The 26,843-nt window shown below is 46.2% G+C and overlaps 1 protein-coding gene across 1 annotated transcript in view; it reads right to left on the bottom strand.

Moving 5' to 3' along the window:
- Positions 1 to 26,266, bottom strand: part of LOC145414590 (uncharacterized) — a 142,128-nt gene extending 115,862 nt beyond the window's left edge. The window contains exon 1 of the mRNA XM_080284112.1: positions 25,972 to 26,266. Within this exon, the coding sequence (XP_080140238.1) occupies positions 25,972 to 26,071 (100 nt within the window). The 5' untranslated portion in view covers positions 26,072 to 26,266. The remainder of the gene's footprint in view (positions 1 to 25,971) is intronic.
- Between the last annotated feature and the right edge of the window lie 577 nt (positions 26,267 to 26,843).

Genomic DNA, 26,843 nt, shown 5'->3' on the forward strand with positions numbered 1-26,843 from the left:
ATCCACCTCACTCCTCCCCTCTCCCACATTAACATTCCCCCCTCATCATTCTTCGTACCCTCACTAACATCTTTTTCCCTCCATCCCCACCCCCCGTCCCCCCAATAATCCCCCCTCCACCCTTCCCTCCCGGTTACTAACATTCCTCTTTCATCCCCACCCAAGTCCCCCCTCATTCCATCCATATCTCCCTCATTCCTATCCCCTCCCCATCCTTCACCAACATCCTTCCCCCCTCATCCGCACTCCCACAACTAATATCCTTCCTCATCCCTACCCCTATGCCCCCACCGCCCCTCATCCTCATGCCCACTCCTCACTAACATCCCTCCTCATCCCCATTCTACCCCTCACTAACATCCTTCCTCATTCTTATATCCATACCCTCGTCTCCCCTCGTCCCCCACCCCTATCCCCTCTTCTCTCTCCCCCTCCCCGCCCTAATAACGCCAACGATAATTCCCGGCGTAATCTGGCGTAATGAGGGCAATTAGACATGCAGACTTGGGTAATCATCTGACCTTGGGTTCCTTCTTCCTTGCATTAAAAAAAAAAAATCTTGTTCGGTCGGCAGGTAAACATTATCGTAACTCCTACTGCTTTACGCGACACGGTTCGAAGCCTTGAGGGAGCCGAAGATTCTCTCTCTCTCTCTCTCTCTCTAACAACCAAACCCCAGCATCCCAAACTCCAACGATCAAGCGAAGGCCATTAAAGGTCTCCGCTGAAAATACGGACACTAATTAGCCTGTTAATCACTTAGGTAAAGAAGCCGACGTGCGCCAGGTGTTGTTAAGAGGCTAATGACCGGCAGTTATGTCCACGATGATAATTACAGGTGATTAAAGGTGATTGGCCCGCGGGGGACTTGGTTGTTTGGCCAGTTAAACGATGGAGGTGGTGGTTGAGGTGACTGTTAGGGGTTGTTAAGGTGATGATGATGATGATAGGTGATGTTAAATGGTAGGCGATGCTACTTATGTACGTATCATACCGTATGTGATGTTATGTATGTATTTATGTATGTATGTATTTGATGTGATGTGTGTTTGTAATGGATGTATGTATGTATGTATTAAAATTGTTGTTGTTGCTTTGACCCCAGGCTTATCTGAAACGTGAACCCTGTGGACTGCAGGCTGAGTTTGCCCTTCTCCTGCAGTCCACCATCCTCCTTTCGGTGGATAAAGAGAGGGTTGAAAGACGGAGGAAGAGAGTGGGTTGAGGGATGGAGAGATGGAGGGGAGGGATGGAGATAGGAAGGGGATTAAGGGGTGGAGAGACGGAGGGAAGGGACGGAGATAGGAAGTGGGTTTAGGGATGGAGAGAATGAGGGGAGGGATGGAGATAGGGAGGGGGTTGTGGGATGGAGATAGGGAGTGGGTTCAGGGATGGAGAGAAGGAGGGGAGGGATGGAGATAGGGAGGGGGTTGAGGGATGTTATCATACCTGGGCAGTGGAGTCGCCCAGTTATATCGGTGCCACCGCATGAAGGCTTCCCTATGTTGCACTTTCGGTCGACTTGCTTACACATGCTTTACATGAGCAGCCTCTGTACTATACACGTCCAGGCTGTGTTTAAGTTTAAGGCTCTAAAGTGCAGCTGATCTGAAGGGTCGAGGAACACCACTTTGTCTTTTCCCTCCTCCCTCTCCTCCTCCTCCTCCTCCTTCTCTTCTACATTTTGCGCTTTGTCTCTACCTCTCTCCTCATCTCTTCCTATCCTCCACCCCTTGTGTCAGTGGAGAAGTGACCCACCCCCACCCAGTCCCTCAGGCATGGGTATAGGTGTAGAAGGCTTCAGGTGTAAGGTGAAAAGTGGGTGTGGGAATTTGTGTTGAAAGTGGTTGTGTTTGCGAGGGAGAGTGTCGGGGGATCGTTGATAAAAATGTGAAGGCAAATGAAAGGACATACTGCATCACTTCACCCTCGTTAATCCCCGTCTCCAGGTGGGACTAACAGCAGGTGATGATGATGATGTAGATGATGGTGATGGTGGTAGGTTGTGTATAGAATGAAAATAATTGTTAATGTTCTTGATAATGATGAGGGTGAGAAGTGTTGATGGTGATGATACTGGTCTCTCTCTCTCTCTCTCTCTCTCTCTCTCTCTCTCTCTCTCTCTCTCTCTCTCTCTCATTAACGCCAATTCCCCCAAATAATTTCTCCCAAAAACTTTATCGCAATTTTACATCTGCTCTTTCGTTCACTTTTTTCGAGTCGTCTGATCAGAATTCCACGTTTTTCTTTTTTTGTGGTTGTGGTTGTGGTGGTGGTTGTTTGGGTCTTTGTGGTTGGCATTATGTTGTATTGGTTGTGGTTGTGATGTAATAAATTGTTTTGGTTTCCAGTTGTATTTTCCTTCAATGGTGTGTCTTTTCTCATATTTTTTTCCCCTCATTATTTTCCTTTCTGCGGTATCTTTCATCATTATTTCTCGGTTTCAGTTAATTTCCTGGTTTTAACGAATTATCGCATGATCATTTTTTCCCCCATTCTTTCTTTTCGCTATTTACTTGATATGGATCTTGCTGTCTGCTTAGAATTTACTCTCATTTTACCATAAGCGTACGGGAAGGCATTTTACTAGGTGAGGGGGGAAAGCAAAACGAGTCAGCCCCGAACATACTCAAAGTTGTCCTGTTTCTGAATACGAAATATGTATGTCCGCGTATATGAAGTAACACAAATATTAAGAGTAACATACAGTCGCATATGTTGACAGTTGAGAAATATCTAGTTTATTGGAAAACAGTACAGACAGCCTGATGTTGAAATGTGTTTGTACGTCGTAGGAAATATGCATAGTACGTAAATTTGAGTATAAAGTATAATTTATGTGTAAGGAATTTATGTCCTTAAAATATAATGTTCAGACCCGTATTGACGTCGAAATTGATACAGAATAAGGAATATGAATCAGAACAAAATAAAAACATTTAAATCAGTTTGCCCTCAAATATCAATATCGTTCATTTTCATGCAAGAATTCAGACTGTTTTAATAATAATATTTTTTAAAGATGCGTAAATTAGAACACCAAAAGAAAGAGCTCCCCCCCCAAAAAAAAAAAAAAAAAAAAAAAAAAAAAATCGGCTTTAGCCCTGAAAAAGACGCATTTTCTTCTCGGGGGGGGGGGAAGGACACCATGTACGCTTATGCATTTTTCCAGTATCCTTTTCCTTGTCCGCTTCTCTCTCTCTCTCTCTCTCTCTCTCTCTCTCTCTCTCTCTCTCTCTCTCTCTCTCTCTCAACATATCATACTCCTCCTTCACCCCAACCAAGCATTCACACTCACACTCCCTCCCTCCACGCCACCCCACTTCCTCTCATCCCTCCCCATCTTCCCTCCTTCCCCCTCCCCCCACCTCCCCCATCAGCACCACCTGGCGTCTCCCACAGTAAACTATTAGGGAGACCTGGGAGAGTGGACACAATATCTCCCAAGGGGCGCCTGTGTTCCACTGATGGCGCCCACTTGTCACCGTCTCCCACACCTCACCTCCTGTCACTCATTCCCTGGGATTTTGGTGGCAGCGGTGGGATCATTTTCTTTTTCTGTCTGTCTGTCTCTCTCTGTTTCTCACACTCTGCATGTCTTTAGATGAGCGTGTGTGTGTGTGTGTGTGTGTGTGTGTGTGTGATCTATGCATACACACGCCACCTCTCCTCCTGTCACCCATTTTGGTCAATTTGGTGGCAGCGGTGGGATCATTTTTCATTGTTTTCTATCTTTTTTCTGGCTCTGACCCTCCCTCTCTCATCAGTTTTGTTTATTTCTTTTTTTGTGTGTTTTTTGTTACTCTTTTTGTGTGTATATTGTCACCTTCCTTTTTTGTGTTTGTGTTACTCTTTTTGTATGTGTATTGTCACCTCGCTTCCATGATGCTCATTCGGATCAGTTTGGGGATAGTTGAGGTAATCGTTCTTCTCTACCCTTATCTTGCTCTTTATCAGGTGTGTGTGTGTGTGTGTGTGTGTTGGTATACTCGTGCATCTCTCTCTCTCTCTCTCTCTCTCTCTCTCTCTCTCTCTCTCTCTCTCTCACATCAGCACCAGCATAATGTATTGGGCTTCACATTACTACACACCAAATCTCAATCACCCAATAACCTCACGTAATTCGCAGGTGATTGGTACAGCAGAACGGACCAGGATTTCAGGATTTACTCATTCTAATCACCAAGGGATTTATTTACTTGTTCAACCACTAATCCACAATGGCGTCTTTCAGTTGTATTTTGCTGTTAACCACTTGTTTTTCACACACACACACACACACACACACACACACACACACACACACACACACACACACACACACACACACACACCTTATCCTCTGACGGTCATAGTTCACGAGAAATCTCTTAGGGTTAAAGGAGGGGTAGGTTAGTTAGGTAGGTTAGGTTAGGTTAAGTTAGGCTAAAAAATATGCATAGGGAACATAAAGGGTAAGGAGGGATAAGGAGGGACGCAGGGATAGGATTAGGGGAGGAGGGGATGTGGGATGGGACGTGGGTAAGAGTTAGGGTGTGGGGGGTGTGGAGTGAAAAGAGGGAACGATGTGGGGAAACGTGTGATGGGGAGAGGAGAAAAGGGGTGACTTAGCGAAGGAGTGGGGTGAGGTTGTACTTGGGATGGAACAGGGAAAGAGTGGGGGTGAGGGGTGTGGAAGGACTTGTGGGTAGGTGTGTGGGGGAAGGGAGGGAAGGAGTGGGTGAGGTGAAACAAAAGTAGGGTAGGTATGAAAGTCTCTGTGTTGGGTTGGACATAAGAAAAGGGTAAGAACAAGGTGGTGTTGGGGAGGACGTGGGTATGGGCGTGTGGGAGGATGTGGGTGTGGGCGTGGGTGTGTGGGGGGGGCACGTCATGGGTAATAGAACGACGCCTCTCACACCCCATTACGGACACGCCAGACTCGTGGGATTAGATTTTCCGCCCCAGAGAGAGGGAGCTGAGTGGGGGAATTGAGGGGAGTGGGTGGGGAGGGGAGTGGGTGGTGGGTGAGGGGAGGGAAGGACTGGTGTGTGGTAAAGGTGAAAGGAGCGGAGGTGGGGAGAAGTTAGCGAAGGGGAGAAGAGTCGAAAGATGAGTGAAAGGGAGAGAGGGGAGTAAATGAGTGACTGGGAGGAGAGGTGAGTGAGGGAGTGGGAGTAGGGATGTGGGTGAGAGGGAGAGTGGTGAACGGATGACGGAAGCGGGTGAAAGTGGATGAAAATGGCTAAGTAGAAAGTGGATGAAGATGAGAGTGGATGAAAATGAAGATAGGGGCGGAAGTGGATGAGAGTAAGGCATAAGAGGAAAGTGGCTGAGGATGAGAAATAAGAGGAAAGTGGATGAGAATAACGAATAAGATTAAAGTGAACATGAAGATAAGTGTGGATTAAAATGAAATGGTGGACGAGGATGAGAGTGGAGGAGCGTGAGGATGGAACAAAGTGGATGAAGGGAAACAAGAGATTGGGTGAGAGGGAGGAAGTGGCAGGGTGGAGAGGGAAGTGGAGTGGGATGTGACAGCGACAGATGGAGGTGATGGCCCCGCTATCGGCTAAACGTGTCTGCTGGTGGTGAGGATAGTGGTGGTGGTGGTGATGGTGGTGATGATAGTGGTGGTGGTGGTGGTGATGGTGGTGATGATAATGGTGGTGGTGATAAATGTTTGTGGAAGTTGTTGGTGGTGGTGATAATGTAGATAATGTTGGTGGTAGTGGTGGTGGTGATGATGATGGAGGTGAGAGTTGTGGTGTTGATGGCGATGATGATGGTAACAGAGGTGGGATTAGTGGTGGTGGTGGTGGCGATAATGGATGGTGGAGATGTTGGTGGTGGTGAGAGGACGGTGGTGGTGATAGTGGTGGTGAGAGGATGGTGATGATGGTAAGAGTGATAGGGGTGAGGATGATTGTGTTGGTGTTGGAGGTGAGGGTGTTAGCATTGGTGATGGAGATGATTGTTGGTGACGGTGATAAGGGTGAGGAATTGGTGGCGGTAGTGGTGGGGAGGTGATGGTGGTGGCGATAATGATGGTTTTGGTGTAGGTAGGGATTGGTGGTGGAACTAGTATTGGTGATGATGGTGCTACACTTGAAGGTTGCAGTGAGTGATGATGATGATGATGATGATGAGAGAGAGAGAGAGAGAGAGAGAGAGATTTTGTAGTTAAATAAGAAAATTGATACGTAGGCTAACACACGAAATAAACCTTTAAACACCTCAGGTAACGTCAGGTGTTCTTAGCAGTGCCTCGATACAGACAGAATCGATGTAGTGAATTACTGTATAAGCGCGATTGTACTTCCCCCTGGTGGTGATGAATTAGAGGTGTACGTGAGTTGAGTAAGTGTACGTACAGTCTAGGTAGTTTAGTCTGAGCTTCGTGCATCTGTGTCCCTTCCTTGGAAACCCCCCCCCCCTCTACTCCCCCAACTTTCCTTCTCCCACGTCTGTCCCTCTCCCTTTCTCTTCTACTTTTCATACTCCTCCTTCTTGATTTCCTTCGCCCACTTCCTTTCCCCCACTTTCCTTGTCCCCACCCCTCTTCTCCCTCCCTCCTACTTTCCTCGTCCCCTCCCCTCCCCTCACTCCCTCCTACTTTCCTCCCCCCTTCTCCCCCACCCCCACAGGCAGCTCATCCATTATTAAATCCTATTTCTAGCTCTGCCTTCCCTTGCCAGCTGTTGATTTTCCAGGCTTGTGCTATGTCCAACCCTCCTTACCCTTCCCTTTTCCCCCTCCCCCTCTTCTCCTCGTCCCCTATTCTACCCTATCTCCTTTAACTCTCCCCCTCCCCTTCTCCTGGACTCCCCCCTTCACCTTTACCTATCCTTCCCTCTCCTCTATCCTCTCCTCTCTTCGTTCTTCTCTTCCCCTCTCCCCCCAACGTTATTTTCAATCCAGTTTCTTATTTCCATCCCTCTTTTGTCCCAGTCCTTCCACATTTCCCCTTCTCCCTCTTTTGCCTCTACTTTGTCTTTTCTTACCTCTTCCTCTTTCTCCATTTTCGCTCTCCCATCCCCATTACCCTCCCTCTCCCCTTCCCCTTACCCTCCCCTTTCCCTCCCCATTACCCTCCCCCTCCCCCTTTTCCCATTCCTCTCCCCCTCGTCACATTTCCTTCCCATTTCCCCTCTCTTGCTTCATCCCATTCCAACGAACTCCACCCTCTCTCCCCTTTCTCTTGCCTCATTTCCTCTTTCTCCCCTACCCTTTTTCTCCCCCACCCCTTTTCCCCTACCCCTTCCACGTCAGTTTGATTCTTGGTATCCTCCCCTCCCCCACCTTCCCCCTCACCGTCAGTATTCTTGCTGTCCCTTCCCTCCCCCACCTTCCTCCTCTCCTTGACAATATTCTTCCCTCCTCCTCCTCTCCCCTTCCCTCCCCCTACCCAGTCTTTCCTCTCCACCTCCTCCCTTCCCCCACCCTCTCCTTCACAGCTTATTGTCCTCCAGCACTATGTCCCACCACTACCTCCATCCCCACCACTACCACCATCCCCCAGCCTACCATGTTCCCTACCACTTCCTTCCCACCACTACCACTCCCCAGCCACCACCGTCCTCCCCACCACTACCACTCCCCCACCACTGCCGTCTTCCCCACCACTACCGTCCTCCCCTATCTTCCTTCCCCACTACTATTATCTCCCCCCACCGCCACTACCTTCCCCCGCACCACCTCCTTCCTCCCCCACCACTACCTTCTTCCCCACCACTACCTTCCTCCCCCACCAGTACCTTCCCCCACACCACTAGCTTCCTTCCCCCCCACTACTTTCCTCCCCTACCTCTACCTTCCTCCCGCACTAGTACTTTCCTTCCACACCAGTACCTTCCTTCCCCACCACTACCTTCCTCCTTACAACTGCCTTCCTCCCCACCACTACCTTCCTCCACACCACTACCACCTTCCACACCACTACCACCCTCTCTCATCACTACCTTCCCCCCCACCACTACCTTCCTCCTCACCATTATTTTCACTCCTCACCACAACCTTTCTCCCCCATCACTACCTTCTTTCCCACCACTACCTTCCTCCCCACCACTACCTTCCTCCCCAACCACCGCCATCCTCCACCAACACAAATTTTATATAACCCTAATGGAACCATTCACGTATTGAACAGGTAAATAAATAAATAAAGGTAAAAGAACACACTCCTTTATTCGTATCACTCCCAGCCAACGCAAGGACCCCTCCCCCCTCCCCCCTCAGACAGGAAGCGTTGAACATTTAGTGAACGCCAACGCAGGGAAGGACTTAACCCTCTCACTATCACACCCCCGGGTAGTCATGAACGCCTGTGAATAATGAATAATAAAGGCCTCTCATTTTTCAGGGGTAAATGGCCGCAGTAAAGTTAATGGAGGATTTTTCATTACCTTGGCATCTTTTCTCTCTCTCTCTCTCTCTCTCTCTCTCTCTCTCTCTCTCAGGAGGCACGCAGGAAATGAACAATAGAGCCGCATGATATTGCTTTTTTTTTTTTTCTTTCTTTTATAGTCATATCCTCTCATAGTTTACGATGGATTTGGAATATATATTTTTTTGAGTTTCGTGCGTTTCCAAAATTTTTCGTGGCACTGTTACTCTTCTGCTTAAAAACGTACGAAGAAAACTGAGAAAAAATGAAATAATTCGGTAAGGACGTAAGAGGCAGGCCCTGTGGTGGATTTTTTTTTAAAGAAGAAAATTGATGAAAAACATTGCGGTATTCACGTCGGATAAAGAGGCTTCCTAACACCTCTTCCTTAGCGATTTAGTTTTGGATCGGGGTGGTGAATATCCTTTTGTACCATATTTATGCGGAGTATGGCGGTATTAGAAGGATTCATATAACAAGAATAGGGTAGTAAGGTGTAATAAGCACAATAAATCGCTTAGGAGAAGGTGTTAGGGAGCTTCCTTAACCGACGAAAATACGAGCGATGTCGTATTATTAGAGGGAAAAAAAAAACACTGACAAACACACTTTTATAAACACACATAAGGAGCGTCTGATTTTTCGATTTTTCCCACTCCTGACTTTATCCGAGAGAGAGAGAGAGAGAGAGAGAGAGAGAGAGAAAGTGCCTTCAAGACGTGTCAAGATAACCCTCATTGATCCCATTATTCACCTGAAGTCATTATACCTCTCCACTTAAGCCACTCATCCTGTTCCACACTGCTCCTCCTCCTCGTCCACTCTACACCTCCCTCTCCTAATCCACTCTTTGCCTCCACGTCTTCATCATCATCACCATCGTCTTCGCCGTCGTCAGCTACTTCTTCTCCTCCTCCTTTTCCCTTCGTCATATCAACCTTCGTCTTCGTGTCTCTCATCATCTCCTGCTGTTCTTCTCTTTGCCCTTCCCCCTCCATCTTCTCTTTTCCTCGTTTCTTTAATATTTTTCCTTCTTTCTTCGTAGCGTTTTCTGTTCACTTCACCTTCCTCTCTCTCTCTCTCTCTCTCTCTCTCTCTCTCTCTCTCTCTCTCTCTCTCTCTCTCTCTCTCTCTCTCGTTATTATTCACTCCTTCCTTGGTGCTCCTTCTGACTTTTTCCTGTCGGCTCGGATTGATGGACAAGGGATAGTCTTATTTTACTATCCTTGTCTTATTTTAATTGACTAATTACACATTATAACAGGAGCTCTTCAGGGATAATTGGCCTGGTCTAGTTACCATTTTTTCTCATGTTCTCTTCTCCTCATCTTCATCTCCTCCTCCCCACTTTCTCTGTCTTTCTTCTCTCCACTTTGTCCTCTTTTCCTTCGTTCTTTCCCACGCTCTATTCTCTCCTTCAGTCTCTTTTCCTTTCTCTGCCATTCTTCATTTCTTCTTTCCCTATCCCCCTCTCTTTCAGCCTCCCCTCTTCCCTTCTCATCCCCAATTTTTCCCCCTCTCTCTTCTCCCCTCTCCTCCTCGCATATCTTCCTCTCACTTCTCCCCCCCTGTAACTTCGTCCCTTCTCATCCCTTATTTCTTTCCCTCTGTCTTCTTCCCCTCTCTCTCCTTCCTCTCCTCTTCCCCTCTCATCTCGTATTTCTTCACCTCTCTCTTCCCTTCACTTCCTCTCTCTCTCCCCTTTCTCCTCGTCTCTTTTCGCCCCTCTCTCTCCCCTCCTTTTCCCTTTTCGTCCCTTTCTCCTCCTCTCTTTCCCCCTTGTGTGTCGGTGTGCGTGGTGAAGGTGTGTTGTACCCCATAGACCTGTCCACGTGTCAGATCCATATCATCCCATTAACTTCCCCCCCCCACCCACCTGCCTCCCACCCCATCCCTCCATCCCACTCACCTGACACCTCATCTTTCTCTCCTCTTGACCTCGCTTCTCGACCTCTTGGCCCCTCTTAACCGCTAGACCTCACTTGACCTCGACCTCATTTGACCTTGACCTCATTTGGCCTCGACCTCTCGACCTCGACCTCATTTGACCTCGACCTCATTTGACCTCGACCTTACTTGACCTCTTGACCTTATTTGACCTCGACCTCACTACCTCATTCATTCCTTGATCTGACCATTTTCTCTAGACTCAGCCTGATTAATCTTATAATGTGACTTAATTCAGGGAAAGTACACCTGACTGAATCCCAGAGAGAGAGAGAGAGAGAGAAAGTCCATATAGTCCACCACAGGACCGGAACTTCTAGGAGGGAGAGTGACGGCCAAAACTAACCCTTCCTGATGCTGGCGAGGTACGAATGCGGAAGGTGTGTTTGTAGCAAGAGTGATGCCTGCGAAAATAGACTTTGTAATGTGTGTTTGTAATTAATGTTTTTTTTTTCTCTCTCTCTCCGACGTGATCTCTTTGAAACTTAATATTATACTCTTGTGGGGAAAGATAAAATAAAAGGTCACCTTATTAATTATGTTACCTGGAAATTTACCTGAGTTGCCCCAAATTCCCTAATCTGTATTATTGAGGGATTTGATAGATTGGGTGATTGATGTGTGGAGGGATGGCGTTAGTTTATAGTGGGATTAGAGTTGATGTAGTGGGATTATAGGTGATATAGTGGGATTATAGATGATTTAGTGGGATTAGAGTTGATGTAGTGGGATTATAGGTGATGTAGTGGGAGTATAGGTGATGTAGTGGGAGTATAGGTGATGTGGGATTATAGGTGATGAAGTGGGATTATAGGTGATGTAGTGGGATTATAGGTGATGTAATGGGATTATAGGTGATGTAATGGGATTATAGGTGATGAAGTGGGATTATAGGTGATGTAGTGGGATTATAGGTGCTGTAGTGGGATTATAGGTGATGCAGTGGGATTATGGGTGATGTAGTGGGATTAGATTTGATGTAGTGGGATTAGAGGTGATGTAGTGGGATTAGAGGTGGTGTGGTGGGATTATTGGTGATGTTTTGGGATTAGAGTTAATATAGTGGGATATTCTCTCTCTCTCTCTCTCTCTCTCTCTCTCTCTCTCCCCTCCCCTCTGTTGACCCTTCCCATTCCCCGCTTATTATAACAATACCCTAATTACTGAAGGGCCGTAATAACTAGCAATTAACCTCACCAAAATTAGGCCTTAAATTAGCTAAGTGCGTTGTTTTTCTTTACCCACTGTCTAGTATAATTAAGGTTAATCTGATCTAATTCTATGTAAACTAATTAGACGTGAAATATATATGTTTTAATCTAACCCTTCCTAACCTGACAGAGCTTTTTAACCTCTACCAGGGCGACCTTATTTGTTTATTTATTTTATTTCTTAGGTCAAGGTTAGGAGGGACTGTTCTAAGTAAAGGAGTTAGATATAGCCATCATTAATTCTTTCACTACTAGAGATTTGTTTTCAAGGTGGTTGCTAAAGCTGAGAAATAAGGTCAAGGTAATGGTAGCATTGTCCTTACCTACCGTGACCCCACCTGACCTTAGCCAAAGCTGACCTGATTTAACCTACCCTCTTCTGTCCTAACAATCCGTACTGTGCCTTCAAAATTCTAACAGTCCTTTAAAATACCCCCAAAACTCCAACAATCCTTTAAAATACCTCCAAAATTCTAACAATCCTTTAAAATACCTCCAAAATTCTAACAGTCCTTTAAAATACCTCCAAAATTCTAACAATCCTTTAAAAATACCTCCAAAATTCTAACAATCCTTTAAAAATACCTCCAAAATTCTAACAATCCTTTAAAAATACCTCCAAAATTCTAACAATCCTTTAAAAATACCTCCAAAATTCTAACAATCCTTTAAAATACCTCAAAAATTCTAACAATCCTTTAAAAATTCCTCCAAAATTCTAACAACCCTTTAAAATACCTCCAAAATTTTAACAATCCTTCAAAATTCCTCCAAAATTCTAACAATGCTTATTTAAAATGCTTCCAAAATTCTTGTAATTGTCTTTATAAATCCCGCCAAAATTGTAACTCCATATAAATGTCTTCAGAACTCTAACAAATCCTTATTATAAATGCCTCCAAAATTCAGCTAGTCTACTTTCTACTCGACAGTTTTCACACAACTATCCGTCTGCCTTCAACAATATACATCTCAGTCCTTCATCTTATAATAGTCTTGGTTTGTCTATTATTTTTCCCTCGTAATCTATATTGGAAAGATTAATTCGCCCCTCTTGTGAAATCAGCATCTTTAAGGCTGGGTATGCTGACTCAATTTCGTGCTGACTCAAGACCATGCTGTATTTGTCCCATCTCAGCTGCTGACTCTGCACAGGGGCCACGTTCACCCCAGTGCTGAGTATAAGTCGTAGGAGAAGAGGGGCCTACAGCAAAACACAGCTTCTGGGCAAGGTGGAGTCAGTTTCATCTGATTAGCTCCCCTTCTCTCACCGACCCTCTTTACTCCCCCTCTCGTTGCCACAGTGTTGTATCACTAGACTGTCACTTGTCACGCGGCTCCCGTCTAACAACACACTCTCACCTCTTTTCTGCCCAGCTAGTGCAAGAGTTCATAGGTAATCTCAGGCTATATAGTCAACTTTAGAACCCCTAGTCCTCAGTCTGTCTGCCTCTTCGCCTGTAACAGTCTGTCTTTCATACCCAGTGTGTCCAGGCATCTCGAAACAAACGGGTCTTTATTCCAAGTGTCTTAGGTTCTGTGGAAGAGACAACGTTCGGTGGTTTTTGGCTTTTAGTTGCTTTCTTTAAAAATCTATCATAATCCAATATATCCTCTCCTGGCGTCTCCTTTCCTAACCTAACCTAACCTAACCTAACGTAAGCCAACCCAAACCAGTCGTAAACCAACCCAACCCCACCCAAATCAACCCAACGCAGGTGAAGGTGAGAGGGGTGAGGGTTCATTTGTGACCAGGTAGGGTGATCGATCAGGTAACATTGGACAGGTGTATCGTCAGCGGTGGTCGAGAGGGGTGAGAGTGGGGGGAAGGGGGGAAGAAGAGGTGTGGGGGTGGGGGAAGAGGTGGGGAGGTTGGGAGACAGAGAGGTTGAGGTAGGAGGATAAGAGGTGGGGTGGGGTGGGTGGATAAGAGGTGGGGTGGAGGTGTGGGGGTGAGGGAGGGGGTAGAGAGGTGGAGGTGGGGGGAGGGGGTGGAGAGAAAGGGAAGGGAGGGGGCACATGTTATTCCATTGGTTAAATTTTTAAAGGGAGGGATGGGTTGGGATGAGATGAGGGGGGGAGAGGGACGGAATTTTATTATCATTATTATTCATTATTATTATTATTATTATTGAATGAATGGGAGGCTGTTATGGAGGAAAAGAGACAGGGAGAGTTTTAACGAAGAAAAAGTAAGGAAGGATTTATTTTTATGAAGGAAATGGTGAAGGACAATCATAACGAGGAAGGGAAAAGGGAAAGGTATGAAGGAGCATAGAGGGAGTGGTTTTAAGAAAGCTTGGAGGGGAGAGGGAGACGCCTGAAGGAGTGGGAAATATATAAAGATTTTAAAGGGGTAGGAAGAGAAAGGGGAAGGGGGGGGTTTAAAGGAAATGTGAGGGGAAAGGAATTATGGTGTTGTGAGGGGAGGGGGCATCTGCAGGATATTTTGCTCCTTAATGCGCGTCTTTCATTGATTTAGTTTCCCCCATATTACTAGGTTCATCTCACGAGTAACTTTTCGTAGTGAAGGGGTGAAAGGGGAAGGATGAGGGAGGGAAGAAAGTAAGACGGAAGGGAACAAAAAAGGGAGAGATTATGAGAAGGGAGATAAATATGTATGGGATTATATTAAGTTGTATTTTCTCATTCAGTAACTATCTCTCTACCTTTTAGTCCATATCTATATATAATCTTAATGTAGATATGTAGATTATTATTATTATGATGATGATGATTACTACTACTACTACTATTACTACTACTACTACTACTACTACTGTTATTATTATTGTTATTACCGTATTATTATTGTTATTATTATTATTATTATTTTCGTCATCATTATTCAGGGCCGTGAAGAACTGTTAAGGTAGATGCAGGTAATAGGAGCTGTTTAAAAGCAGTATATAGGTATTCTTATGTATTTAACTTTTATTTTCTTTTATTAGTGTGTGTGTGTGTGTGTGTGTGTGTGTGTGTGTGTGTGTGTGTGTGTGTGTGTGTGTGTGTGACCTCAAATTCCTTCAGGGCAAAGTAGGTCGGTCTCTTGTCCTTTAATTTTCTGGTCTGCGGTAGTTTGACCCCGGTCCCTTAGGCCCTTAAGGGGAGGGGGGATGGCTGTATGGCTTTATGGGAGTGAGGATTTAAGGGAAATTTTAAGTTGAGGGAAGGAATGGAGAGAGAGAGAGAGAGGAAATCCAGAAGAGGGACTTGGAGTGGTGGTAAGAGGGAGATAGAATCGAAACGAGAGAGAGAGAGAGAGAGAGAGAGAGAGAGAGATAATGATCCGGAGTGGAGGCAGGAGACAAAGAAAGAGAGGAGAAATGAGGAGGAGTCGGGTGGTCTTGGCGTTGGGGGGGGAGGGGGAAGGAGTAGGGAAGGTGAAGGAAGGAAGGAAGGACAAAGGAAAGCAAATAGAACGAAACATTGGTCCCTTCGATGCTATTTGTTGCATTTAGGTAATAAGACAAGGATAGCAGTGAAGGAGGAGGTGGAGGAAGGACCAGAGAAGAAAATAAGGGACGGGGAGTGAAGGAAGGAAAGAAGGAAGGAAGGAATTTTTTTAGCTTGTTAGATCTGGTGTCTTCAGATCACAAAATAACAAAGGTATATTTCTTCACTAGATATACCTGTTAATTGTGAAAGGTAAATATGCATAAACACACATAGGGAAGGAAGGGGGGTAAGGTGGAGAGAGAGGGGGAGTAGATGGGAGGAGGAGAGAGAAGAGGATGGTAAGGTGGAGAGTGGTAGAGGGGAGGGAGAGAGGGAGGGAGGTGGAGATGCAGGTAGAGGGGATGCGAGAGGGGAAGAGGAGGGTGGAGGGAATAAGAGAAGGGGGAAGGAGGATAGGAGAGTAGATGGGATGCAAGAGGGTGAGAGGAGGGTGGAGGTAGGGGTAGAGGAGGGGGAGAAGTGGGAGGAAAGGGGGGGAAGCCTGTGCCAAAAGGTGTACCAGGAATTAAAAAAAGGTGACCTGAAAAATCCTGCCTCTGGAAATTAACCTGAGAATAATGCAGCAGGAAATGAGAGAGAGAGAGAGAGAGAGAGAGAGAGAGAGAGAGAGAACTACTAACACAGTGACCAGGAACAAGAATTAGAAATTATGCCCTTCAGTACGAAAACGTCATACGCATCTACTTCCTCCTTCGTTAAGACGATTTTACTCATCTTCGGAGACGCCCATCGTAAAAAGATAAATCCTTAATCCCTGTAATCAAGCGACTTATTTTGTTTTAATTTGACCAGCTGGATTTTTTTTTTTTTTCGATTTTGGGCTGACTTTCAAAATTAGAGAGGTTTAGATATCACCTTCATTGACAGTTTTATCTATCCGTCTGTTTGTCGTTCTGCCTATCTATCCGTCAGTCAGTCAGTCTCTGTTTATCTATCTTTCTGTCTCTCTGTCTATCTGTCCAACTTTGTTATTCAGTCAGTTTAATTATCCATCTTTTATGTCTATCTCAGTCTGTCTATCTATCTATCCGTTTATCTCTTTGTGTACATCTAACCACCATTGTTAATCATTGTCTTTCTAGTTATCCATCTGTCTATCTATTTGTCTGTCTATCTATCTATCTATCTGTCTGTCTACCTAACTACCTTTGTTAATGATTCAGTCCACTAACTATCTCTCTGTCTATCTTTTTCTCCGTGTATCTGTCTATATGTTAATCTGTCTGAGCATCTGTCTATCTATCTGTCTATCAATCTATCAGTCAGACTGTCTTCCTGCCAAACGCTGCATACTGGGAGGGGAGTAAATAAAAAATAAATAAACACGAAACGAAAAGAAACGAAACTAATAGACGAAAACGTAAAAACAGCAAAACTAAATTATATGGACAAATTCTCATATACTGTATATTCGAATTTCCATTTTCCTGTTTTTTTTTAATTTCCAGGTAAACAAAATCTCAAGAAAATCTGAAGGAAAATCGAAGAAAAAGAAGGAAGGCCCAAGATTTTTCCATATTCCATTTCCAAAGTCATCTCTCTCTCTCTCTCTCTCTCTCTCTCTCTCTCTCAAAGTCATGAAAAGTAGCGCTATACAGATACTTATATTTTTTATTATATATTCTCAGTCATGCAAAATTTAGAATACCTGGAGATATGAATAATGATGAAGGTGAGAGAGAGAGAGAGAGAGAATTCTGGACTGAGTTATTCGTTAAGCTTTTAGGGTGGATTTAGCCAGGCGTGAGAGAGAGAGAGAGAGAGAGAGAGAGAGGTGGGGGGGAAGAAAGCAACAAGAATACACTTCAAGCCGTGAGTTACGAGCCACTCTCTCTCTCTCTTCCCTTTCTCTCCTTCTCATTTACAAAGGGAGAGAGAGAGAGAGAGAATTATTGGGGTAAAAGAACGGAATTTAACGAGAAGGAAAAAACAAAACACTGCAAATCCAGGGAGAGAGAGAGAGAGAGAGAGAGAGAATCCTCCCCCTTTCTCTCTCTCTCTCTCTCTCTCAGGTAGACAATAGACACAATAAACCATAGCAGCAAGCACTACAGTCCCAGTTTATAGTCAGGTAATGGAGCTTCAAATTACCCATCCCTTGCAGGCCGCGCATTAGAGAGAGAGAGAGAGAGAGAGAGAGTTACTTGCTTGGATCGAAAAAGGAAGAAAGAATAAAGATTAGCTCAAATTGTGGAAACTTTTGCCTTATTAAATTACACTCCATTTTCCATTTCATTCGTCAGCTTTGATCCTCTGAGTCCTGTTTGTTACATTATCACCCTGAAGATTCCCTTTTTTTTTTCTTTTTTTTTCATTTAATTCTTACTTTCTCCAGACGATTATTTTTTGCTTGAAGATTTTGACTTGCAGAGGGTTAGATGCAGCCTTCTTTTAGTCCTTCAATTCTAGTTTTTTTGTTTTTTCTGTAATATGAATATAGTTGTCTAGTTGTAGTAAAAAGAATAATGGCATCGTAGTGATAGGGTTTTGCTGCCACGTTTGTTTGCTGTGAAGGGATTTTGCTGCCACGTCTGTTAGCTGTGAAGGGATTTTGCTGCGTCTGTTAGCTGTGAAAGGGTTTTGCTGCGACGTCTGTTAGCTGTGAAGGGTTTTGCTGCCACGTCTGTTAGCTGTGAAGGGGTTTTGCTGCCACGTCTGTTAGCTGAGTAAAATCGTCTGCAGTGAGCCAAAATGAAGAGCAGAATTCCGACTCAGAAGACAGCAACAGCAACTCGATTTAGCTCCATCACTTTGACAGCATCGGATCCAGCGGTGGTAAAGTAAGCCTAGACGAAGCGAAAGTCTATCTGTCTGTCTATCCATTTATTGCCAGACGCCTCACGTGGGCCTCCAGTTCACGCCCTTCTCTCTTTCATATATCTCAACTCCATCCCCCCATCTCATCCTTGGTCTTCCCCTCCTCTCCATCGAAAATGAATAGGGTAAAATTCCATATGCACTGCTTGGGCACAGTCTCCCCTTGAACAGACTTTTATTTTCCCCTGAGATCTCACTGTCTGGCACTGACCTCACCTCGGATATGGAGTCAGAGTATGCGTCACGGGCGGGGCGACAGAGGGCAGGTAGGTCACGTGTACCGGAAGTGCCGTTTTCCGGTCACCCTCGTCCCGGAGTGTGTCTCATCTCGCAGTCTGTCTCACCTCAGAATTGTTGCGCACTCAGAATTATTGCGCACTTTAAATTGTTTTGTTTCGCATCTCAGAATTGTTGCGCACCCTGAATTGTTTTGTTTCGCATCTCAGAATTGTTGCGCACTCTGAAATGTTTTGTTTCGCATCTCAGAATTGTTGCGCACTCTGAATTGTTTTGTTTCGCAGCTCAGAATTGCTGTGCATCTCAGGGCAGACTACCGGACAAAAGGGACAGGATTTACAGACTTGTTTCGCCTCCTCTCAAAGTCATTCGTGTCGCACCAAAAAAACGACATTGCATTTTGTTTTGATATACCTCGGGGTCAGTCGTCGTCAGGCACTTTAGGTATTTCGTCTGGCAGTAGAGAGAGAGAGAGAGAGAGACCGTGGCTTCAGATATCACCTGTGTGTGTGTGTGTGTGTGTGTGTGTGTGTGTGTGTGTGTGTGTGTGTGTGTGTGTGTGTGTAGCAGCCTCTTCCTTTAATATGGGTGACTGTTTACTGCTGTGTGTGTGTGTGTGTGTGTGTGTGTGTGGTATTTCTAGCACGTGTGTGTGGGCGTTGTGTTGACCTGTGTTGACCTTTGACTCCCCTCAAGGTCGAGTGAAACATGTGGCCTTTTGGGGGTCCATTATTGACTGAATTACTGTCCTTCGTTACTACCCCTCTCCCTCCCCTCCCCTCCCCTCCCCTCCCCTCCCCTCATCCTTTCTCCCATCATCTCTTCCTTCTATCTCCTCTCCCTTATCCTCCTATCAGTTTCTCTTTTCTCCCCTTTCTTCCCCTGACATCCTTTCCCCTCTCCCCGCCCCACCCCTCCATTCCCCTTTCCTGCCCTTTCCCCCTTTTTCCCCTCATTTCGGTTCCTCCTCACTCTCCTCTTTCATTACCTTCCCCACCAATATTTTTTTATCCCTCTTCCCCTCACGTCCTCCAAAAATATCTCCATGTCCTTTCCTGTCTCTCCCCTCACTTCCCCTCACTGTGTGGTTTCCTCTTCACTCCCTTCTTTTCTCTCTCCATTCCCCTCTCCTCCCCTTCCTTCCCTTCCGTGTCTCTCTTCCCTTGTGATATTTAATTCTCCCCTCACCTTACCTTCCTTCCTACCTGTGATTAATTAAAAAGCAAAGGTATTCTATGTAACAAAAGGTTGGAAGGACAGTTAGGTCTGTTGTTACCTGCCTTCCTTTAGGCTACTCTTTACTTCCTCTCCTCTTCATTCCTCTCTTAATCTTCTTCTCCCATTCCTCTCTTACTCTTCTCCCCTCCCTTACTCTTTTTCTCCCCTTCCTCTCTAACTTTTTCTCCCCCTCCTCTCTTACTCTTTTTCTCCTCTCCCCCTCTTAACTTTTCCTCCTACAGTTTTCTTTTTTTCCCTCCTTTCTTTCCGTTCTCCCTCCCTCCATTCCGTCCTTCCTCCCCCCCCTCCATTCCGTCTTCCCTCCTTCCTTCCTTACTTCCTTCTCTTACTCTTCGTCATCCCTTCCTCATTCTTCGTCTTCTCTCCCTTTGTCTTCGTCTTTCCTCCCTTAGTGCCCTTTCCTTCTTCATCCCGCTTCTTTCCTCTCTCTGTCTTCCCTCCTTCTTCCCTCCCTCTTCTTTTCCTCCCTTCTTCTTTCCTCCCTCCTTCCTCTCAGCAGAATTACAACAGCAGGAACAATTTACATAGAAACTGACTTTTAACAATATGTAAAAATCGCCCAACTCCTGAAGTCTCGCTCATGGCTGTGGGGTGGCTGAAGTGGCTGTAGGATGGCTGAAGTGGCTGTGGGATGGCTGAGTTGGCTGTGGGGTGGCTGAGTTGGCTGTGGGGTGGCTGAAATGGCTGTGGGATGGCTGAAGTGGCTGTGGGGTGGCTGAAGTGGCTGTGGGATGGCTGAAGTGGCTGTGGGATGGCTGAAGTGGCTGTGGGGTGGCTGAAGTGACTGTGGGATGGCTGAAATGGCTGTGAGGTGGCTGAAATGGCTGTGAGATGGCGGAAGTGGCCGTGGAATGGCTGAAGTGGCTATGTGTGGCGGGAATATGTATGTATGTATTTATGTATGTGTGGTTTTAGAAGCGAGTGGGGAGACATTTACTAGCCCTCGCCCCCCCCCTCTCTCTTCTTCCCCAAATCCCACCAAATTAGTGACTTAGAACTATAATTAATGCTTTTTTTCTGTGTAATTTAGTCATGAACTCTTCTAGTTACCATACTTAGTCTTTTTCTCTCGTATTATAATTAGTTTAGACAGGAAGAAGGGAAAAGACGGAAGCAGGAGAAAACATCATTAGACAGTTTAGTGAGATGAGCTACTTGTTTGTTCACTCGCCATCCATCCATCCATCCATCTCTCAGTTTGTCTATCAGTCAGTCTATCCATCCATCCATCCTTCAGTCTGTCAGTCAGTCACCCAGTCAATCCATCCATCCATTCATCCATCCATCCATTACTCATTCGCCTTCTATCTACAGGAAATTAAGATCATAAACCTAACGAGGCAATTAAACACAGACATCAATAGTAAAGGTGTGGGGTTACCTGGCCGGAAATGAGAGTAATAAGCGCTACCTCACCTTTGACCTCTGACCTTCGTGGGCTAAATGAGGTTGGAGATACGTAGCCCACTAGACCACCAGGCGTCTCTTTACTGGCTGTCTATGTATATCCGGGCAACTCCTCTTTTGGTTATATATAAATGATTTTCAGTTCACTCCCTATCATCCTAAAGAGGGAGAAAGACAGCTTCAGCCCTCAGTCCACGGGGTTCACGTTTAGTTGAGCTTAGGGCAACAGCAACAACAACAACAACACCATCTCGTCGTCTTCATCATAATCGTCATCATCATCATCAATCATCATCATCAGTCATCATCATCATCACCACCACCACCACCACCACCACCACTACCACCGCCACCACCACCACCACCACCATCATTTTCATCATCATCATCATCATCAACAACAGCAACAACAACAATATAAGGCTTCCGCAAGTTTTCAGAAATCGAGAAATGGAATTACCCCAATACAATAACAAGAAAAATAGCGTAAGGGAAAAACAACAAGCATTTTTTTTTTTTTTAGTTTCCCTCAGTTGCAGCGAAAAATACTTAGATTTAAAACATGCGCCTTTTTTTTTTTAATCGACTATTTTTTTTATTTAGATCTATCGATGTAGTCAGATGTAAACACTGGAATAACCAAAATCGATAAGGAGAGGATGGAGAGACTAACAAGGAGAGTGTTTGAGTGATATGTTGTGGGGAGAGGGAGGGGGAGTCCGAGATCGAGAGGGAGGGATGAAGTGGGGAGGTAGATGAGAGAGGGGTGTGAGCTGGGGGGAGGACAGCGAAATGGTGGGGGACAGGGCGACGTGGAGGCGATTTGTTTGTGGCTACCCTTTACTGGATTAAGGCGTCTGGCAATAGATAGATAGATAAGGAAGATAAAAGACAGGTAAGGAGGTACCGTATAAACAAAAACAAAAAAAGAACAACAAAAAACAACAGTAGAAACAAGAACAAGAGCAACAACAACAGTATATAGGCTAAAAAACACACCGATATCGCCAAACAACAAACTCTACATAAACCTTAGCCATTATTGCAACATGAGCAACAAACACACTTCTTTCAACATGTGCAACAACAAAAACAGTATCAAGTAACCCGTAATCCCCCTAGCACCACCACAACCACAAAAACAACAACATCATCTACCACCACCACCACCGCCACCACCACAATATCAACTACCACCACCACCACCACATCAACAGCAATAAGAGGCAAGGTCCAATAGAGTCATGAGTTATTTTTGTTGTTGTTGTTGTTGTTGTTGTTGGGTTTATTTAATGTGTTGTTCCAGGTCCGGTTCAGGTCGGTCTCTGTGGGAAAGGTTTATGAAGAGGGGAGTGGGGAGAGGGAGAGGGGAGGAAGGAAGGAGGTATGGGAGGAGAAGAGTGGGGAGAAGGAGACGGGGAGGAAGAATGTGGGTGAGTAGGGAGAAAGGTATGGGAAGAGAAGGCGGAGGAGCAGTGGGGGGAAGAAAGGTATGGGAAGAGAAGGCGGAGGAGAAGTGGGGGGAAGAAAGGTATGGGAAGAAAAGGGAGAGGAGAAGTGGAGGGAAGAAAGGCATGGAAAGAGAATGGGGAGGAGAAGGATTGAGGATAGGGAGGGAGAATGGGGAGGTAGGAGGTGGGGAAAGACAAGAGGGAGGAGAAGGGTGGGGAGAGGGAGGCGGGGAAGAAGAAAGGGGGGATAAAGTTTAGGAAAGTATGGGGAGAGAAGGGGATGAAGAAGTGTGGGGAGAGAAGAGTGATGGAGAGGGACGAGAAGGGTGTTGAGAGAGGGAAGGGGAAGAAGGGGGGAGATAGGTGAGGAGTAAGGAATGGGGACAGAACTGTGGGGAAAGGGAGGCGGGGGCGATTAAGGGTAGGGGAGAGATGGGAGGAAAGGGGAGAAGTGTAGGGAAAGAAGGGAATGGAGAAGATCAGGGAGGGAACGGGGTGTGGAGGAAAGATTGGGGGGGAGAGAGAGTGAAAAGATGAGGAAGAGGAAATAAATAAAGGGAGGGGAGTGGAGGGGGAGAGGTTGTAAGAGGGTGAGTGGGGAGGGGAAGAAAGAGGAGGGGAGAGGGAGAGGAAAAGAGGATTCGGTATTAGAATAGAGGGGGAAGAATGCTAGAGAGAAGAGAGGGGTGGTTGGAAGGGGAGAGAGAGAGGGGGGTGAGGATGGGGCGAGGAGAGAGAGAGAGAGAAAGTAAGGTTAAAAGAGTTGTGTTCCGAGAGGGGAGAAGGGGAAGGGTGAGGGGAGGGGGAGATGATTGAAGGTAATTGAAGACTGTAGGTCAAGGGGGAAACGAGAAGGAGACGAGGGGAGAGAGGGAGGGAAGGGGAGGGGAGGAGAGGGGGAGGGGGAGAGGGAGGGGGGAAGGAAAGTGAGGGGAGGGAGATGAAGTGGTGAGGAGGGAAAAGATTTTGAAGAGAGAGGGAAAGGGGTGTAGGAGGGGAGCGAAAGGGTGGGAGGGGGAGGAAGGGGAAGAGGATGGAGTGGAGGGGTGTAAGGAGATGACGGGGATGGGGTGACGTGGGGAGAGGGAGGACTTGAAGTGGAGAGATGGAGCGAGGTGTAGAAGGGGAGGCCGGGGGAGGGAGAGAGATGATGTGAAGACGAGGGGAGAGAGAGAGAGAAGGATTTGAGTACAAAGGAGTACAAAGGAAAACAAACAGCAACAGACCTTATGGTCCTTTCGAGGTAGAGGGGAAGATGTGTGAGTAGCGGAGGAAATGAGACGAGGCGAAGGAAAAGGAAGGAAGGAAGACGGGAGGGACGGAGAGGGGCATGAGGATGGGACGGTAGGGATATGAGAAGAGGGAAGGGGAGGGACATGAGATAAGGGGAAAGGGAAAGAGACAAGAGGAGGAGAGGGGAGAAGGGGAAGACATAGAAGTGTGAGGGAAATTGGGTATGGGAAGGATTTTGGCACCTTTTTTTAACTTGACTATCAGACAAGCGTAAGTGAAAAGTATTAAAATTGCAAGGAAGTACGTGCAGATTGTTAGACCTGAAATGGAGCAGGGATTCCGGGGACTTGCGTGTTGTGTTGATGATTGTGTGGCCCAGTTCATTATTTCTGTGTACAAAAATATATACGGGCATAGAACAGGTGTTAATGAGCCTCAAGTGCACGTCCAATTGGTGTGAGGTGAGAAGGGGATGTGATGGGATGTGAGATAGTTGATGGATGGGGCCAGGGATGTGGTGACAGGAGGTGTAATAATAACATGAGAAGGCAGAATGAAAAGAGATCTGTCTGGTGCAAGATTTATACTGGTAGGTGGTGGTGGTGGTGGAGGGAGTGGATCATATGTGGGTGGTGGAGGAGGGAGTGGATCCTGTGTGGGTGGTGGCAATGTGGAAGAGTGAAGGAATATGTGGGAAAAAAAAAAAGGGGTATGCGTGGCTGAATAGAAAATGAAGGAGAGATATAATGTTAATGGGGTAGGTTATAATTTTAGGAGTGTGGGGGGAAGAGAGGATTCGGGGCAAATGAGGGAGGGGTATGAAGTGAGGTGAAGGTGGGATGCGTGATATTAGATTATTATTATTATTATTATTATTATTGTTGTTGTTGTTGTTGTTGTTGTTGTTACTGTTATTGTCGTTCTTGTACTCGTCACCACCAGAAGTCTGTCCCAAGATGACTAAAATCGTCTGAAATCGTCTGGCAAGAGTAGTGATAGGTATAACAGACATCACGATAAGAAAAGGGTCAAGAACGCGTGCTTCTGGTCTCTTTCTCCCCAAGGGTCTCCCCCCCCCCCATCCAAAATAAAATCGTCTGTCCGTAGCAAGAGTTAAATATATATGGCTATATTTTTCTGGTTCAGATTATGTGGTGGTAAAAAATTAAGCGTTTGAATCCGAGGACATTCTCTCCTCTCTCTCTCTCTCTCTCTCTCTCTCTCTCTCTCTCTCTCTCTCTCTCTCCCTCAAAGACGATTTTACATAGCTGAGGATAAAGTTTTGGAAAAGAAGGGGTTTAGATATAGCCCTAATTAACCCCTTTACTAAGAAGATGATCTCAGTAAAATCGTCTGGTAACAAGGGAGAATATAATACAAATAACGTCCCCGGCCTGAAGAGGTTAGGTGTGTGTGTGTGTGTGTGTGTGTGTGTGTGTGTGTGTGTGTTGGGGGGTGACTGTTTTGTATATTGGCGATGTCTCCCAAATGTTTGTCTGTGTGTGTTTTCAGGTCACCGGTACGTGGGGTGGGGTCACTCCTAATACCCTGCTGTAAAGTGTGGGGGTCTTGTGACGGAGCGGCCAGGTGAGGAGGTGGGACGGCTGCTGGTGGATGCCTTCTTACCTACTCATCCACTCTCAAGGTAAGGTAAGTTGGCAGGTGTATTATTACCTTCCATGTAGCCAGTAGGTAACTTTTTTCCCATTCATTTCTGTCTGTCATTTCTGTCTCTGTCTGTGCAAGCTCTGACTTTTAAAATCCTTGACCATCTGGGTAATGAGAGGGTAGGCAGAGAACCAGCAGCCAGTAAACCTACATTATAAAGCCATACTACCCCATGTCTCCTGCAAAAGACCTTCGCCAAGTGCTCGCAGCTCATCAGGCAGTTGCAGCTAACTCACCGTGCAACTGAAACCAATCTGACTTTTGTGAGCCACTGACATACGAAGACACGGCGGGACCAGCTTCGCCCCATCAGCCTTTTCTGAGGTTCATTTGCTGCCGAGCCAAATACTGGAACCCGAGACCTAAATGACTGCCCTGGAGACTGATATCACACTTATAGCACTCAAATGGGTCGTAGCTCCTCATTGAGTTACACCAGAATGAGGACGTGGAAGAGCAGAACACACGAACTCCACATTCATACTTACAGTCTGCCCTTGAGATGGTAGCCTACACACCGTGCATGAAGGCCTTCAAGACGACATTTCCAAATACCATCCCTCACCAACTCCTACAGTATGTCTTAAGCAAACATATTTCACCCACACTTCTACGTAAACCATCCTCAAGGTAGTACACATTATACATGAAAACCCATACAGCAGCACTTAGTTTCCATACTTGACACTTTCTTCCATATTATTCATATTAGTCACACATGACACTTGGAGCTCATGGGAGTGGAAAGTAACGTCAGAGAGGTTAGACTCCCATTTTAAACAAGTGTTGGCATACAGTAAATATACGAGAGCTTAGGTATATGCATGGTTATAGGTGTTTTGTTTTCTCCTTCCCTTGAGAATTCATTAGATATATTCCCTTAATCTGTACCCAAAACTTCTTTGCGTAACAGCACATTATTTAATAGCGTACTTACCGAAATAGTACATGAGGCAGTACAGGAATCCCTCCTCCTCTCCCTCGTCGCTCTCCCTCCGCTGCCTGGCGTAGGGTCGGCGGTACCCCCGTCCACTCATCCTTGCTGCTCAGGTGTGTCGCCCTCTCGTCTCTACATGTGGGTGCACCTTCCGCCCGCCACCACCGCCCTGACGCCGCGCCGCCTCCGCACTCCCGGCACCACACCACCATCCACAGTCCTCCACCTGGTCTGTCACTACCGCTTTCAGAGTACCACACCATCCACCGTCCCTAGCTTGTTTGTTGCTACCACACGCGGGTACCACACGACCGTCCACTGTTGCCCGGCTCCACCTTATTGTTGCTACATCACTCGGGGCACCAACCCACCATCCGAAATCCCTCTCCACCTGTCTGTCGCTAAATTCGGGACGCCACACCACCATCCACTGCCCTCCTCCACCATCAACTGTCTCCCTGCACCTGCCTCACCGCACTTCCAACTCCACACCACCATCCACAGTCCCGGGCGTTCAATTGTCTATCACCTCTTGAAGTTTCCACCACACTTGCCTCTCCTTGCATTACACTACCACTGTGCCATGACACTCTGTTACTCTGCGTCGTGTGTGTTTGTGTGTGCTTCTGTACGACTGCACCCTGTTCTCTGTACACTCGTTTTCAGTACACTTGCTTGAAGTACTCCAGCCCTCGTTACACCGGCGTGAACAACAACAACTGGCATGTACACTCATACCTCGCGTGTAGTATTGTTTATATTTGTCCCAACGCACCAGATAGTTATCGTATGTTGCTATCCATTTTGAAGCACTGACACTACACTGTCTGTTACACCGGGCCCAGCCACACCAGGATACGCTATTCCAGGCT

The sequence above is a fragment of the Coenobita brevimanus genome, chromosome 100 (genome assembly GCF_032717465.1).
Source record: "Coenobita brevimanus isolate Jiangsu-jjx chromosome 100, ASM3271746v2, whole genome shotgun sequence".
NCBI classification, from domain to species: Eukaryota; Metazoa; Arthropoda; class Malacostraca; order Decapoda; family Coenobitidae; genus Coenobita; species Coenobita brevimanus.